At 41.2% G+C, this 16,445-nt stretch overlaps 1 protein-coding gene across 3 annotated transcripts in view; it reads right to left on the reverse strand.

Moving 5' to 3' along the window:
* Positions 1-396: 396 nt before the first annotated feature.
* gcl (germ cell-less) overlaps positions 397-16,445 on the reverse strand; it is an 83,016-nt gene continuing 66,967 nt past the window's right edge. For all 3 annotated transcript variants that reach the window (XM_075695199.1, XM_075695183.1, XM_075695174.1), the window contains one exon: positions 397-7,677. In XM_075695199.1, the coding sequence (XP_075551314.1) occupies positions 7,564-7,677 (114 nt within the window). In that variant the 3' untranslated portion in view covers positions 397-7,563. The remainder of the gene's footprint in view (positions 7,678-16,445) is intronic.

Here is a 16,445-nt window from a genome sequence, read left to right on the forward strand (position 1 = left end):
GGGCTTGAGTTGCTGGAAACCCGAAGGAAGAAAGCCAGACTTAAGATTTTTTTTCAGATACTTCAAAGGGTTCTGAAGATAAAAAAGGAAATATATGTCCAGTTCCCTGCAAATCGTAGCGAGAGAATAAACCACAGCAGAGCCGTCAAGCCTTACAACACACGTGTTGATGTTTTTCGTTATTCTTTTTTCCCGGATGTAATTGAAATGTGGAATGCCTTACCTGATGTTGTTGTTGTTCAGACGGATGTGCGCAAATTTGAATGCTTGATTGATATTTTGTATCATGAACACCCAACCTGATGCTATGAAATGTCAAATTTGCTTGTGTTGTACTATTTTTCCCTCCCTGTAACAACCCTCAAGCGAGGGTTAACAGTATTAATAAAGAAGAAGAAGAAAAGAAACTGTTTACTAGACTGGAAAGATGAGGTTAGTAATAGTATAGTACAACAGCAAACATGGCAGTGCAGTACCGAGCGCTTGTGCCATCAACACAGTCATTTCTGGTTTGTAATGACTAACTTTAAATGATTATTAAATGTATGTACATGATCTTCCCCACAATACAACTTTATTTAAGGTAATAAGTAACATGCCTCTAGGTTAATGAAAACAAAATGCAAACTAGGAACAATCTTGCAGGTTCGGCAGAGGATTCAAATTACGAATTTGTGGGAATACCATTGATTTCAATTTTAATAGCATTATGCATGCATGCTGCATGCAATTAGAAATAACACAACACATAAGCAACTCTCACCGAGTGATATTTGCAGTTATTCTGAACCAGCAATAGCAAACACTCTGTTGAAACAAGACACTTCGAGAAAAAGAAGTTTTGCACCAAACAGTTTGCAAATGTATTGCACAGCAGATTGCTAGTGCCTTCCATCAATAAAAGCAAAGGAACATGTCCTAATACCAGAAAAAGCCCACACACCACAACAGTTAAAAACAAAAAAAATTTTTGCAGCTCCCAGTTAGAAATTAAGTGGTGCATTTGCAGTAGTCACATGAATCAGTGTAGGCTGCATTTATAAGTTATACAATGTATGCTTTTTCAAAAGGAAACTATTTCTTGGTAGCTGCTGTGGTCTGCGTACTTCTTCCAGCAAAGGAGCACTTGTCAGAGCTGTCAAAAATATTTCAAAAGTTCAGCACTCCTACGTCACTCAGTGCTAAAAAGAATGCACCAAGTCATTTGCTATACAGTCTCTCAACGACAACATGAAATATTTGCAACCACACTCAAACACACATTACACTGTCTGCGCAGTCCAAACAAGATGGAAGCTCAACATGCATGAAAGTTGCTGTTGCTTCAGCAATACAGACTAGAACATGAGAACAGCGTAGGCAAAAAAAAGTGTGAGGGGGGCGGGGGGATTTTTTGGAGCAAGAAATGTTCACTAACACAAAATATTGCAAGCAAAAGACCTGCACTGTCAATATATATCAGTAAATGGTGCTTAAATTAAGGCAGACATCAGCTTGTTAGTATAAACAGTGCATAGTGGCAATAAACAAAAGGGTGAGAAAAATGTTCGTGTATTTTACATTCTAAGGCTTTATAACACTAATTTCACACACTGGCAGCTCTTTTATTCTTTTCTATGTGGCTTGAAACACCTTTCAATGTTTATCACATGTGTTACAAGGTAAAAATGCATAAAGTTATGCAGCTCTCCTTTGCGTCTTTATAACACAGCACAAAAGTATGATAAAGTGGAATTAGAACATGCTACTAGATATTTTAGCTAAGTGTAGTAGATTATTAAACTTGTCCAGAGGTTGGTCTTAGTACAGATAAGAAGTTTGCATGCCTTTTTTCTTCTTTATTTGCTCTTAAACCAGCATATATAACGGGCAAGATCTATAGGCAACCACATTAGGTAAGAAAAAGTGGATGGCATATGTGCATTTTGCTCAAATAAGCAAATAACAAATTTGTAACTAAACCAAGGACAAAATTGTACTCTGCATCATAGTCACCAGCACTGTTGCAGCATGTTAAGTGGCCTTCACGGTGAAGCTCATGCATATCCATTTTTGTTTCCAAAGCTGTGAAAAAAAAAACGTGGCAGTTTCATAAAGCCAAGAAATAACTTGCCTCTACAACAGGAACTAGGTTCCTACTTCTTCTAGGCCATTCCTGTTTTTTTTTTATACAAGCCTGCTGCTTCTGGCAGATTCCCTCCGCATAACCACCCATCTGTACCATTTGTGGGCACCACTGTTATGCGTGATTTGAAAGCCACTTTTTAATGCTAAACAACATGCTAAAACAAATAACAGGTCGCAGCTTTTTAAACTTCTTATAAGCCACTGTTATCATACATAAGTGGAAAGCACGTTGCTTATGCAATATTCCCCTCACTTGACTATCTGTATCAGCTTTTTGCAAATGCAAGTTTTGTGTGTGGACTTTGCTAGAGTCACTTCTCAATGCTGAACAAGCTGCTAATGCAAACAGTCGTACAGCTATTTTTTAGACCCTTAGCTCTTAGACCTGTTAGTGACAAATGTTCACAACAGAATGTGCTTTCAAGCCAGTTGGCAATACTATTAAGCATGAGCATGCAGGACAAAAGGTATAATGAAATATAACGGTGCTATAAAACAACTAAGTTTATAATAAAAGAGCTCCCCCCCTCAACATGACATAGGCGTACATATTTGTAGTTACCAAAGAGCAACACATGAGCAGGCTTATGGTGAAAAAGTGAGCACAATGACTTCATGATATGTACAAAATAAATTTTTACAATGCAAGAAACAAGAAAAGATGCTGTTACATATTGAAGGATAAAAATAAGAATGCCTTTTTTCTTTCATGCACTTTTTTCTTCTAACAGCATTTTATTTGCCCATAAAAAGTACGAAAAGAAAAGTTAGTTTCTAACTCCAGTTTTCTTTGAATATAGAAATGTTGGGAAGAGTGACTAGGACAGCGAATAAAGAATGTTTCCCAACTGAAAAGCACATGCTGCTGTTTATGCCCACATACGTGCATAATTTTTTTATTCATCTAGTTAGCCATGCAGTGTAATGTGAAAATGAAATTAGTATGTGTAAACATGGAGGTCCATTTCATGCAGATACTGCAATAGTGACTTTAGTGACTCATGAAATGTATAATTGTTATGCTGTAAAAGAAGGACCTACAAATAAATTTCAGTCACCGACTTTATGCCCTTTGTCCTGCAGCTTCATGGTATAAATGCCTAATATGTATTATATCCAAGTCAAAGCCTTCATACTTGCAACAAAATGTAAAAATGGACGCACCTACACAACTGTAGAAATGTATGTGCTTGCACAACCGTAAACACAACAACAAAAAGATCCTCCCACACCCATGCAAACATGCATAAAAACCAAGCACGAACCTCTTCAAACAGCAGTTCACATGACGAATGCTTCTGCAAATGCTTCCAAGACACTTGCACGTCCAAAAACACAAAGGAAACAACACCTACACAACTGTAGAACTGTACCCACTTGCACAACCGTAAACACAACAAAAAATTATCCCACACCTACGCACACACACATTAAAAGTAGCACGAACCTCTTCAAACAGCAGTTCACATGACGAATGCTTCTGCAAATGATTCAAGACACTTGTACATCTAAAAACACCAAGGAAACAAGGTGTAAATACCTCGCAAAAGCAGATTCTCAGCATCGCAACTCCAAACATTTTGTCACAGGCAAGGCACTTTGTTCTCACATTATAAGTCATACAACTCAACCTCAAGATCACTCAACAGGCAAGCTCTTTCATGAATGATGTCAATATCTGCACTGAAACAGCACAACACCAAACAGCCTTTCTGCCACAAACATGCAGAATAAGCAGTTCATGCTCACTAAACAATCTCCGTGCTGAATTTTCATACCACCGCCATTGCATGTTAAAGTTAACAAAACACAATGACACCACAGTAGCAAAGTGGACTACGGCCAGTATAATGTAGTGGTTCCCATCACTCAATTCCACACCACCCTTATCATCCACCTTTCATGGCTGGCTGATCCGGCCAATAAATGCAGGTGGAGCACTGCTCCAACCACTGAAGAAGTGCAACAAGAAATGGCATTGGAATATAATCGTTACATTATCCTGGCCTAGTATTCCAATAACCGGTAAGAAACCTAGCAATGCCAAATGGGTGCATAAAAGTTTTGTGAATTCACTGCATGCAAATAAATATAGAAAAACCTTTCTGTTGCAATAAAATTTTAACACTGTATCAGCAGCATTTTTCTGGTATTCAAGAATCGATTCAGTCGTTCAAAAAATGCAATCTTGGATATTGTGCAGTTGCTGTGCGCATTAATAATGTAGACCAGGACAACAGATTGTTTAGAGAAAACACACACACAACTTGAAATACATAAAACATCTGTCATACAACTGGAAAATAGCCTGAAATCTACCACATGTGCATTGCATAATCATGTTCTGCTTTTCTTTACATTAGTAGAACACCAGAAAACACAATAACGCTAAGAGCAATTCAGAAAAAGAAAAATCATGCATCACAGATACTAAAGTTTGCTGACAACAATGAGTAACATTAAAATCGCGGCTCTCACTTTTGACAAATAAAAATGTGACATGGGACATGAAGCCTTATGTGATGATCTGATGAATACCGATGACAAAAGTGTTAGGATGAGAAGATTAAGCACAGAAGGTAAATCTGCATCAGAGTAACAAGATATATGTACAGTGCAAGTTAAACCAACTAAAAGTATGCCTTCTTGCTGGCTACTAGCATAATATTTCGGGCTTATAATAAATTAATTTTTTTTGTGAAGCGTATATTAAGAATGTTTGTGTTTAGGGTTTCGTTATACTTAAGGCTAACATGTGTCACAGCTTGCTTTATTTCCCTCTCGGCAGATTATCATGCACACAGGCTCATTAGAAGATAACTCTGATGTTGGGAGCAATTATAATTGCTAAGTGCTTCATTGGGCTAGTAAAATCTCACTCTTCCAGTTAAATGAGGTCACTGTGGCCAGAAACAAGCGTAAATGTTTTACTGGAAGCAAAATGGACTATTTAGGAGAAGCTCAGGGGCCAAATTTTTACACTGGGTGTCCCAGTCGATGTGCACAAACTGATTTACAAAAAAAGGCCCTCTGGAACGATAAAACCTACTCTATACTTGCCATCAGAAATATTACATGCTCTTAAGCCAATATTTACAATGTAATCAGCAAATTCTACAGAACTAAAATTCCGTTCAGAAGAGACAAAAGTAAAAAACTTCATTTGGGGAGAGTTCAAGCGCTGGTTCAGCCTGCTGAAAGGCACATGGCTGCTTTTCGTGTCATGCTCACCACTCCCATTGTTAGAGATATCACTCCTTTCTTGATTTTGTTGCTAACCTTGGTTTTTTTTTCTTTTCTTTTTATAAAGCTTTCGCCTTGTTCCAGACAAGTTTATTTCACCTATCTGCACCCTTCATCAATACTTTGCACCTCTGTTAAACTTTACCACGACATTGCCTTTCGACACATGTGCAAATACCCCGCTTGCCTCGGAGACCTTCAAGATCCAACACGGACTGCCTTACACTGAGCAGTGACTGATTTCAGTTCCACATCCATGCAGTGATCACATTGCTGCACTGGGCACCATTTAGTACACTGTAGTGTGACCTTGGCACCACCTACATGTGGCTGCTTTCCCAGTAATGCTGGGCCCAATTTCCAGTAACCCTTCTCCTCTGCCTTACAACTGGTACGAACCACTTGCATACAAATGCTTCCTACAGGACATATTCGTTTGAGTAAAAGCTGATAACATAGAAGAAATTGCAGGCACCTTTGGAAAAGCATCTCTAATGTTCTACACCTGGTAAACATTTTCATAGAAGAGCCTTGTTCTCTCTGTCATTCTTGGTGCATATCAACTGGGACATCAGGATGTACCTGCCACCCTTTGCTATGATGGCACTGGGATCCATATATGCTGAAGCTCATTTTTGTGTTTTTGCATCCATGACAAAAACCCTTGAGTATGCAGAAAGAAAGCAATTGAAATAAATTTTATGCTGCAAACAAAACTTGCTGTGTAGACGTCGGCTACACAGCCTAATGTTTATCTCCTAACCTTTGAATTGTTGCCAGTACTTGGAGAGTTTTTGCTCATGCAGCTTCTTGTTTTACCAATTGTTTTACAAGCAGAATGTTTGCAAATGATTCATCACTTTTATTGGCTGCTAAGAAAAAATGTTTCCATTGTCCTGCATGAGCAAGGGAATACTGCACCTATGCAAACATTTCATTTTATTTTTTACAGCCACGACAAAATTCTTATTGAATCACTAAAAATACTATTTTTCTTTTTGCACAGCAAATCATTAGGTTATAAGTTCTCACTGCAAAATATGTTTGCGTTTGAAGTGCACACCAACAGTATGTGCCACAACCATTTACAGATGAGGCAAACAAAAATTAAAACATCTGGTACTATAAGAGTGAGCGATGTAGGCATCAGCAACAATGTGTCAGGTGAAAACTACGTGCCACGGTCAATAAATCTAACTCTCAGAATTTCGAGTAGTTCATATCAAGAGTGAATTTGCAAAGGCTTTTATGACACAGCCAAATGGTAACTTCTGTGAATGACATATATTTACTGATATTTTTGTGCTCTTTAACATGTCTGTGCATGACACTGCACTTGTGAGTTAAATCATAAAGTGATTGTGATAAACATGAACTTTAATTGTGACACATGGGACTGCACAGCTAAGGAGGGGAAGGGGGCTGCCTCGCAAACCAATTCCTGGCGTAGACCACCAGTGGTGGAAGACCGTGGACACAAGGTAGCCCACTACATTCGCGTGAGAAATAATGCATGAACAAAAACATGCATCTCGCGGAGCTGCATTCACAGAAACAGGACCAAACCGTGCACCAAGGAGGAAAGACATGTATTGCAGTGCCTCCTATGCTGGCTCCAAAATTTAACCGTGGCATTGCATGCAGACAAGCTGCAGTTCTTGGTGTGACCAGCTGATCAATATGTGATGTGCCGGCAAATTCCACAAGTGTGCTTCCCCACACAACTTGTCTGCCCTGACCAAGATGGCGGACCTTGGACTAGAATTGGAAATATGGCATCAATGCTTGTGCCACCATCCCTGCTGCCCTTCACTCAGTCCAAGCTTTTAGAACATATTACTTGGCTCTGGCAGTGATGCAAGCGGGAGCTTGGTCTAATTGGTTAGGGCAACTTAGGTGTGAGGAAAAGCCCAGCTCAACGAATTTCACATATCCCTTATTCCACGAATGGGTCAGCCAGTTGATTCTGCTTTCCTTCCAGTTGCATTGTTTACAGGCTCCTGTTTCCCTGTGTCCTGTATCGCTGTAATGGTGGTCGTTTGTACTGTTAATGAAGTGTACATGCCACTAGCCAATATTTTGATTTTTACACACCGACATGCAATGAGATAGCACACACAGAACCCAGCAGTCCTGCAGTAGTAACCTTTCACACATTTTGCTGTTCACTGGGATCAAACTGCACGTAGTGAGTTAGCTCTGCACAGCCTCAGTGGTCTCGTGGGAGAGTGGTGTGGTCACAAGAAAGTTGGCGCTGATGATGATAGGAAGCTTGAACTCCTTCTCGATGGTGAGCACTTTGGTCTCCTGTAGGAAAAAAAAAAAAATGCCACGTTGGACGGCCTTGTGAAAAAGCTTGTGGTATTACTGTTGCACAATACTCTACTTTAAGCGACGATGTCAAACCTTATACAAGCTTTTCTGGTTAAATGTTCTCATTGTATACATTATATGAAATCGCAAAGGGCTCTGTACAAATGGAAACAATTTTCTGTTGGTGCAAGTTGTACATTTTAGTTGTCAGCATTGTTTTACTTGTGCTTAATTAATGGCAAATTCTGTAGTGCTAGCACAAGCACTCTCAAATGCTCAAAAATCGTTCTTACGAGGCCATGCACTGGCTTGATGCTAGTGATGCTCGTGCATCACCAGCCTTAACAGCCACTGACGCTGGTGCAAACCCTTTCGCTGAGAACAAAGCTTTCGTAAACCAGCAAATGATGCAAGCATAAGGGTGGCATCATGAATGCAAAAATATGAAAAAAGCTCTTGATGAAGTCTGATGTTCTGTTTGTATAGTCGAACGGCTCTACAATGAAATAACCTGTATAATGAAGGAATGATTCCGTCCCGGTTATATTGTGAGCTGTGCAGTACACAACCTCTACAACGAAGTGACCTGTATAACAAATTATTAAGGAGGCTCCAAGCTTTTCGTTATAAAGGTGTTCCACTGTAATTGGTAAACAGAAGTAATATAACGATAACCAAAATGTGATTACACTGCAATATAAAGCAAATTCAGTTTGGCCAATCTTTATCAGATTTTTCTGCTGAAAAGGACTTCCTGATGCTGCCGGTTAGAATCACTCTATTACACATGAATGTAGGCAGTTTCTTGATGTGCTTTCTTTGTTTAATTTGAGTCAAATGGTAACATGTCCCTTGCATGGCCATTCACTAATAGATCTTGTACTGACCACAGAACCACAAAGTATGTTTGTACGCATCCTTGACTGCATGAGTAATTACAACGTTACCCACTGTCAGTATACTATAAAATGTGAAAAACCTTGTAATATAAGGAAAATCTACTATTACAACAGAGCAAATGTACGCACATTAAATGATGACTCACTAAAATTTTCTATGCAGTTTTTTAATTACCTATTCCAATTGTGATACAAACAAAAATTGGCAGATTTTTAAAAGGATGCTCACTGAACAAAAGGAAATATATCTTCTGAAAATTACTATGACATCTTCAAATGAAAACACGTTTTACAACATATGTAGAGCATTGCATTAATAAGTAAAAAGAATGTACTCAAAGGCAAAACATTTAACCTCTGTTGATGACTGGGAATGCTAATGCAAACAGTCAAGACTGTGCAAAGCAGAAGTTGAAGCAGCAAAGAAAAAATTTTAGAGCTACCACTTATCACAAATGTTAAAAAACAACTCTACAAAATTTGGGGAAGTAGTAAGTCTGAAACCACAATCATTACCCCTTGTGCCGATGACACAAGGAAGTACGGTGAGCCCCTTCTGCAGTCAGATGTTGCAGATGAATCAAACAGTTTATGTTCGGTTTTTAGATTAGAGGAACCAATACCACCAGATCTGAACTTCATCAGCCAAAACACTTCAATGAACGACCTCATAATTACTTGCGAGGGTGTAGAAACTGCTATAAATTGTTTTCCAGTTAATTCGGCACCCTTATCAGGTGACATCTGCACAAAACTGCTAAACAAACAGAACCAGCCATATCACGCATCTTGGTTGTTGCTTTCCAACAGTTGGCTGATGCAGGATGCATGCCCGACACCTGGAGGAGTGCGCGCATGATTCTCATTTTGGTGATGCCTCCGTAGTCTCAAACTACAGGCCAACTCCACTAACAAGCATAGGTTATACATTATTAGAGTGCATCATTACATCCACTGTCATGTACTTTCTATATATATATATATAATAGAATTCAATTTATTCTTTAGCAATCAGCATGGTTTCTTTCATGGTCATTGCTGTGAAACAACTGTTCGAATTGATAACTGATCTCCACGAGGCCATTCAGCATGCACTAAACATAGATGCTATATTCATTGATTTTGCAACAGCACTTGACAAGGTTCTGCACATCAGCTTCATAATGAAGCTAGCCAATTTTTTAACCAACCAAAGTCTTAACCAATCAATCTATGTGAACGGGTACTCATCTTCACTTTCGCAAGTAAAATTCGGCGTACTGCAGTATGCAGTCCTGGGTCCAATCTTATTCCTAATCTATATTAACGACACAGGAAACAATTTATTTCCTACTATCAGGTTATCTACAGATGACTGTATCATCTACAAACGAATTATTAACATTGAAGATAAGAACTCATTAAAGTTAGACCACGACGAACTCGCATTTTGGTGTCACAACTGGCAAATGGAAATTAAGATTTCTGAACTAAGGCCATGATGTTCATGGGAGCACATAACATAGGGCAGAGCTCGTATGCAATTCAGGGAATCCCTCTTCAAAAATTATCCACATTTCAATATCTGGGAGTTCATTTATCGCCTAATTTATCTTGGAACAAGCACACTGATACCATAACCAGTATGCCATCCAAAACACTCGGCTTCATTAAACAAACATACCGTAACTTATACTTGGCTAACTCTGCTACTAAACTATTAGCACACACCACACTTGCTCGTTCTAAGGTGGAATACACCTTCATTATATGGAATCCGCATAGAACATATCTGGTCGATCAACTTGAAACAATACAGAATAAAGCAGCAAGATTTATCATGAAGAAATACTTGCACAACTGCAGCATTTCAGATATCAAGGAATCACTTTCATTGTGCTCCCTTCAAAATCACTGACTAATAAAGCTGTAATCAAATTTCCATGCACTTTATCATAGCAAATACCTGTTCCGTGAATCTCGAATCAATGCAGCTCATTGTATTTTTAGCATTTTGGTCACCCATTTAAAGTACAATCCTTTTTTGCATGCACTAATCTGTATTGTCATTCACTACTACTTTGGCAATATACCACTGGAACAAACTACCAAGGGACATTGTACCTGTTATTAATCATGACGTTTTTAAGAGCTGAAGCTTTTCCTAAATGCGTGATTATTTCTGTGTTCGGTGCTTACTTGAATATTTTTTTTTCTGTATATAATTATGTCACTGTATCCTATTAATGTTTTTTTCTTTTTTTGCACATTCGTCATTGTAATGCCCAAATTCGCCTTTAGGGTATAAGAATAAATGAATAAATCAGTATTTGTAATAGTGTGGTGCCCTCTCTGTGTGGCCTTTTGACTTGACACAACTTATGATGCCTGCGCTCAACAGGGCATGACCCCCAAAATTGCTGGCACAGTGGGTGACATATCTCTACCTATTCCCTTGGGCACTGCAGTCTTTGGCTGAATTTTTGCTCAGTGACTGTACAATAAAACCTTAATAATACGTAGTTGGCAGGGAACATGGATCAGGTATGATCACGAATGTACTAATTAACCGAGAATGTCAGATGAGTGGCCACAGACTTACTAAACAGAAAAAGCTATGTCTTAATGCTCACTCAAATACACATGCAGACAAGTTTTATTTGTGAGCAGGCAGCAATAAATTTGATTTTCACTTGCTGCCTTGGTCAGCAACGACAACATCCTCAAACTTAACAAGGCCACAAGCCAGTTTCTCCATGAGGCCCCATTTCTCTGTGAACACCCTCATGACAGTCAACATACACGCTGTGCCGGATATGTAAGGGCCATCATCCACTTCCACATCGCCCACATCCACGACGTGGAAGGCCAGAAGCTATGGGAGCAGGAAACACATCATGGCCACCATGTTTTGACGTTGCTATCGGTGGCGACTGCACTCCAGAAAAGGTCTGTGCAGTCAATGCGCATGGCATTTCGCCTATTTTGCGTTTGTATGAGCCGAAAAATGAAGTAAATACTATGCATTAACCATTTGGAATGCGGTAAGAGACCACGGCTTAAGCGATCAGCTAATACATGACGTTCAATGGTGGCAGGGTGGGGGATTCATCGCAGCTATACTTAAACTGGAATTACTTATTAAGTGGCTACTTAGTAATGAGGTTTTACTGTAGTAAGTTATTCCTTGGCACAGGAGAAACACGGAGACATTCAGTTTTGTATTTTGTTAGACTAGCCAGATATTGAAAAGTGCTTCCATTCACCCAATAATTTTCATTATTTGGCAAACCACATTTCCTGCATCTTCAGAATCATCAAAAGAGTACAGCTGCAAAATAAATTAAGAATTTTCAATTCTTCAGAAAGTTTTGTTCAAGGGGCCCTGAGACACTTTCCTAACTAATCATAGAATGGTCTCACTATTAAAGGATGTCACCTTATGAATCTCCTGCCTCAAACTTTTTTTTTCAAATCCTTCAAGTATAAACTGAGTTAGATGTAGTTCCTCTTCGATGAGTGGCTTTCTCTCTCCTTTCATCTCCACTACCGCATTGGAAGCTACACAGGGGAGGTGGCAAGGGGGCAAGGCTACACCAAGAAGTTGAGCATCTTTCCGGTGAGGGGGCTCGTCTAGCACCTGGTGGTGGCCACGGCATCTACATTATACAGCCTGCCACAGCTATCTTGGAGGCTACACAGCTACACGCAACTGTCGTGTGTAGACCAGCAGTGCAAAATGAAATGCTTTTTCTGTCTTTTTGAAATCGCAGACATACAATAGGCCCTCCTTATAACGGAGTGAATGAGACGGTGAAAAAATTAGATACAAGCAGAAATTCTATTTATGCGAATGCTCCATCATAGCTCTGAAGTACAGCCAAATTAGCCATGACAACTCCACAGAAGTGGCAAGTGTGAGATATTCAGTGAAACAAACCTTCATTGAGGTACAAAACAAGTCGGTAAGGTGAGTCTGTCGGGTGTTTTTGCTGGGCACGAGGAGTGCCTGCTCCAGTTTGCTCAGCTACAGCAGGAGGTCGTGGCCGTCGCCCGTGCAGTCGACTTTGTTTTGCAACGGACAAAGGCTCTCCTGTGTCTGCGCCACTGGTGGTATTTCGTGAGGCTGTTCATCTATTGGCTCTTCTTCATCTTCAGGGCCACCAAAAAACAAGTCTACTATTTTGGCATCCGTAGCTAGGGCAACAATGGGAACATGTATGCCAGCCATCGTGAATGATTAGAAACTGCCTTCCAACTTTTTGCCAACAATTCTGTGCACAGCTTCGTAGAGATCATTGTAGACCTCGAAATCATCATCAGCCTCTCCCGCATGCAACTGGTAAAATCCAGCGTGTGCAAAGCAGTTTGCAATCTTTGCAGGTGCCAGCTCTTTCCATGAAAGGATTAATAAATGTATTGCACAAAGCAAGTCGTTGTTGTACATACTTGTTGGCATCATATGCAATGAGCATATGTTGCAAAAGACTTTTTTGGTACAATTTCCGCATTGTCTCAATAATGCCTGGGTCCACGGGCTGCAATATCGCCATTGTGTTCGCTGGTAGAAATTTCAAAGTGATTGCTTGAAGATTTTCAATCTTGCCATGGCTGGGGTAGTTGCCGATAACAAAAAGCACATGCCTTTGCTTTGCCCTAAACTTTTGATCGAGCAGGTGCACATACTCTTCGAAAAGGGCTGCGGTCATCCAAGCTCATCTGTTGCTTTCGTATATTGTTGCGAAGTCGAGGGCCCATGCAGCCAACGAAGGTTCTGTGGACGGTGCCGTGCCAGGTACCGGGAGAAAGGGTTCTGAACGACGTTTAAGAGAATGAAAAAACAAGGATTATATTAAAAAAAAGTACATGGTTGAGTTTTACAATACGGCTTCAACTATCGGAGCCCACTATGGTAGCGTCTTTGCATGTCTGAGTGTCTCTCTGCCTCCAAGTGTCCCCCTCCTCTCTTTCACAGCCGTCTGGATCCACTTTTTATGCCCTGCGTTGTCATTGTTCAGTCGCTTCCCCCGATCCAGCGTCAGGAGACCGATGAACTCAGGTCCCACCAAACCAGAGGTTTGTTGCCCTTTCCCCCCGACAGGAGTTTTTTCAGAAACACACGCACATCACGGGGCACAAACAGGGGAACTGGGGTCGTACACTGACTCTGTCTCCGGTGTGGTCGTGCCAATTTGTGTGGCTGACAGGTGTGGAGAATCGTAAACTTGCACGGACCTCATCTGCGGTGTGGATGGGCCAATTTGGGCTGCTGACAGGTGTGAAGAATCATAGCCTTGCACTGACCCGAGGTACTCCAGTGGTGGTCATACAACATCCCATTTGACGAGGCTGTCGGCTCGTTTCCCATAATTGCTTTATCCGTGACCGGAGTTTTGTCACAGAGTGAACGGCCGACCATAACGGCCTTAGTGGGCTCTTTGTGACAGTCAGGAGAGACGACCTTGCTGTCTTCAAGTGAGCTGCCTTGAAGTGAATGATGAGGCGTGACAACTGCATGTCGCTGGCGTGGCATCCCCGCTCTCAAGGACCACCGGGCACAACAATATGCAGTCTTGGGGACCATTGTGTCGCGGAAGCCCCATGGCTTTGCCGCCTTCCCTAGTATCAGCAAAGGAAGCTTGTCCTCCCCCGCCACATTAGCACTGTGAACAGCACTGTAACGCGCTTTTTGTTTTGTTTACATCCTCATGAGGATCCGCCCAGTGCAGTGTACATGTGTTTCGGCAACATTTTGTAAAACTACGCCGCCTCATCTATGTTGTAGATGTCCTTATCTTCATACTGCTAAGTTTTTCAACAAAGGCGTACATCATTCGACGGGTGGAGGCTGGCGAGAAAAAGTCGGTCGCCGCGGCGTTCAGAATTCCTCGCAACACCCAGAGTACGATCCTCAAGAACAAAGCCGATGTTAAGCTGAAGGCAGTGCAGTCCAGTTGCCCTGGAGCGTGGCGTGTGCGCGTCCCAACCTTTGACAAGGTCGAGAAGGCATTGTATGCCTGGTTTTTGGAGACATGTGCCAAGAACATACCTGTTGACGGCCCAACGCTCATGGAGAAGGCCAAATGGTTTGTTGTGGTTTTCGGAGAAGAAAGCTTCACTGGTGGCACTGGTTGGCAGCAGCGATTTAAGAGTCGCTACAGCATCGTCGGAAAGACCCTTTCAGGCGAAAGCGAGGCGACTAGCACAAGTCACATAGAGAAGTGGTTGTCCGAAGAGTGGCCAAATGTTTCCAACAGCTTTTCGCCGTCGCAAATATTCAACGCAGATGAGACGGCACTGTTTTGGCAAATGCTGCATCTGACTCTGCATCTGAAGGGCACTGCATGCCATGGTGGAAAGAACAGCAAAGTGTGTGTATCGATTTTGCTTGCTGCAAATATAGATGGGTCATGCAAACTATGGTCATTTGTGATTGGAAAGAGTAAGGCCCCTGCATCCACGCGCCACCGCCGCTTTCTTAAGTAGCGACAACCTTTGTTGTGCGCCGCCTTTTACCCTCACACCAAATCCGGTTCCGGCGTTTCCGCTTCCTGGAGTTGTGCTGCGGGAATTTCCGCTTTGACTGCTGTTAAACGATGGTGAGACACCCGCAGTAGTAGTTCGCGGTCGCTGTTTTCCATATGCACGAAAAACGGCAGTGGTCTCCAAGCGCCCGGGCACTACATTCCACTGTACGTTGTCGCTCGTGGCACAACCCGTCGCAGGTTGATGCGAAGCAGCGAATACGAGCAGATTGCTGATTACAATAGGCGGTGGTTCTTGGATGGAATCGCATTCACAGTTTAAACCGCAGCTGGTGCAATTAAAGCCTCTCCATCGTCGCGAAAGTAAACAATGCTAAAAAACATAGCATCACTTCCACTCAGAACAGGAAGCTGCAGCTACGTAAGTTCCGCTTGACGCCGGAAGCTAAGGCGGTGAGTGGGAGAGGAGCATGGAGGAGGAGGGCAGGTTGGCGGTACTTAACCTGACGGGTTCAACATCCAAGTTGAACCCGTCAAGCATGTTTTGCCGTTCATCACTTCCCCACTTACTTACATCTTTAACTTAGCGATGGAGAGTGGAACTTTTCCCGATGCCATGAAAAAGGCTAGAGTATCAGTAATATACAAGGGGGGAGACAAAAACAATGCATCGAATTACAGACCAATCTCTGTTTTATCTGTTTTTTCTAAGGGGTTGGAAAAAATCATATTTTCACGATTAACGAAATTCTTCGACATAAAAAATGTAATAACAGATTCTCAATTTGGCTTCCGAGCGGGAATATCTACAGAATTAGCGTTATTATCCTTAAAGGAAACCATCCTGGGAAACATTGAACAACAATTATATACAGTAGGTCTTTTTTTGGATTTTAGTAAGGCTTTTGATTCCATTGACCACGACGTTCTTACGACAAAGCTTACACAATACGGGATTCGCGGGAAACCTTTGGCCTTGCTTGAGTCATACCTGCGTGACCGACAGCAATGTGTTTTTATTAACAATAACAAATCATCTTTTTTACCCGTCACGCACGGAGTGCCTCAGGGTAGCGTACTGGGTCCACTTTTATTTAATATTTATATTAATGACATTGTCCTGATAGACACCGAAATTAAATTTATGATATACGCTGATGATACCACTTTTACTGTCTGCGGTTCTAATTTAGATCAAACAATTATGAAATGCAATGAGGTTCTCAATAAGGTGTCTTTATGGTCAAAAAAGAATAGACTCAGGATTAATGCAACTAAAACGAAGGCGATCATATTCTGTGCAAACAACAAAAAGGTTTCCTCGTCCCATCAGCTTAGTTATGAACACCAGCCTGTTGCCATTGTCAGTGACCACAAAACTCTAGGAATATATTTTTCT

The sequence above is a fragment of the Dermacentor variabilis genome, chromosome 1 (assembly GCF_050947875.1).
Source record: "Dermacentor variabilis isolate Ectoservices chromosome 1, ASM5094787v1, whole genome shotgun sequence".
Classification (NCBI taxonomy): Eukaryota; Metazoa; Arthropoda; class Arachnida; order Ixodida; family Ixodidae; genus Dermacentor; species Dermacentor variabilis.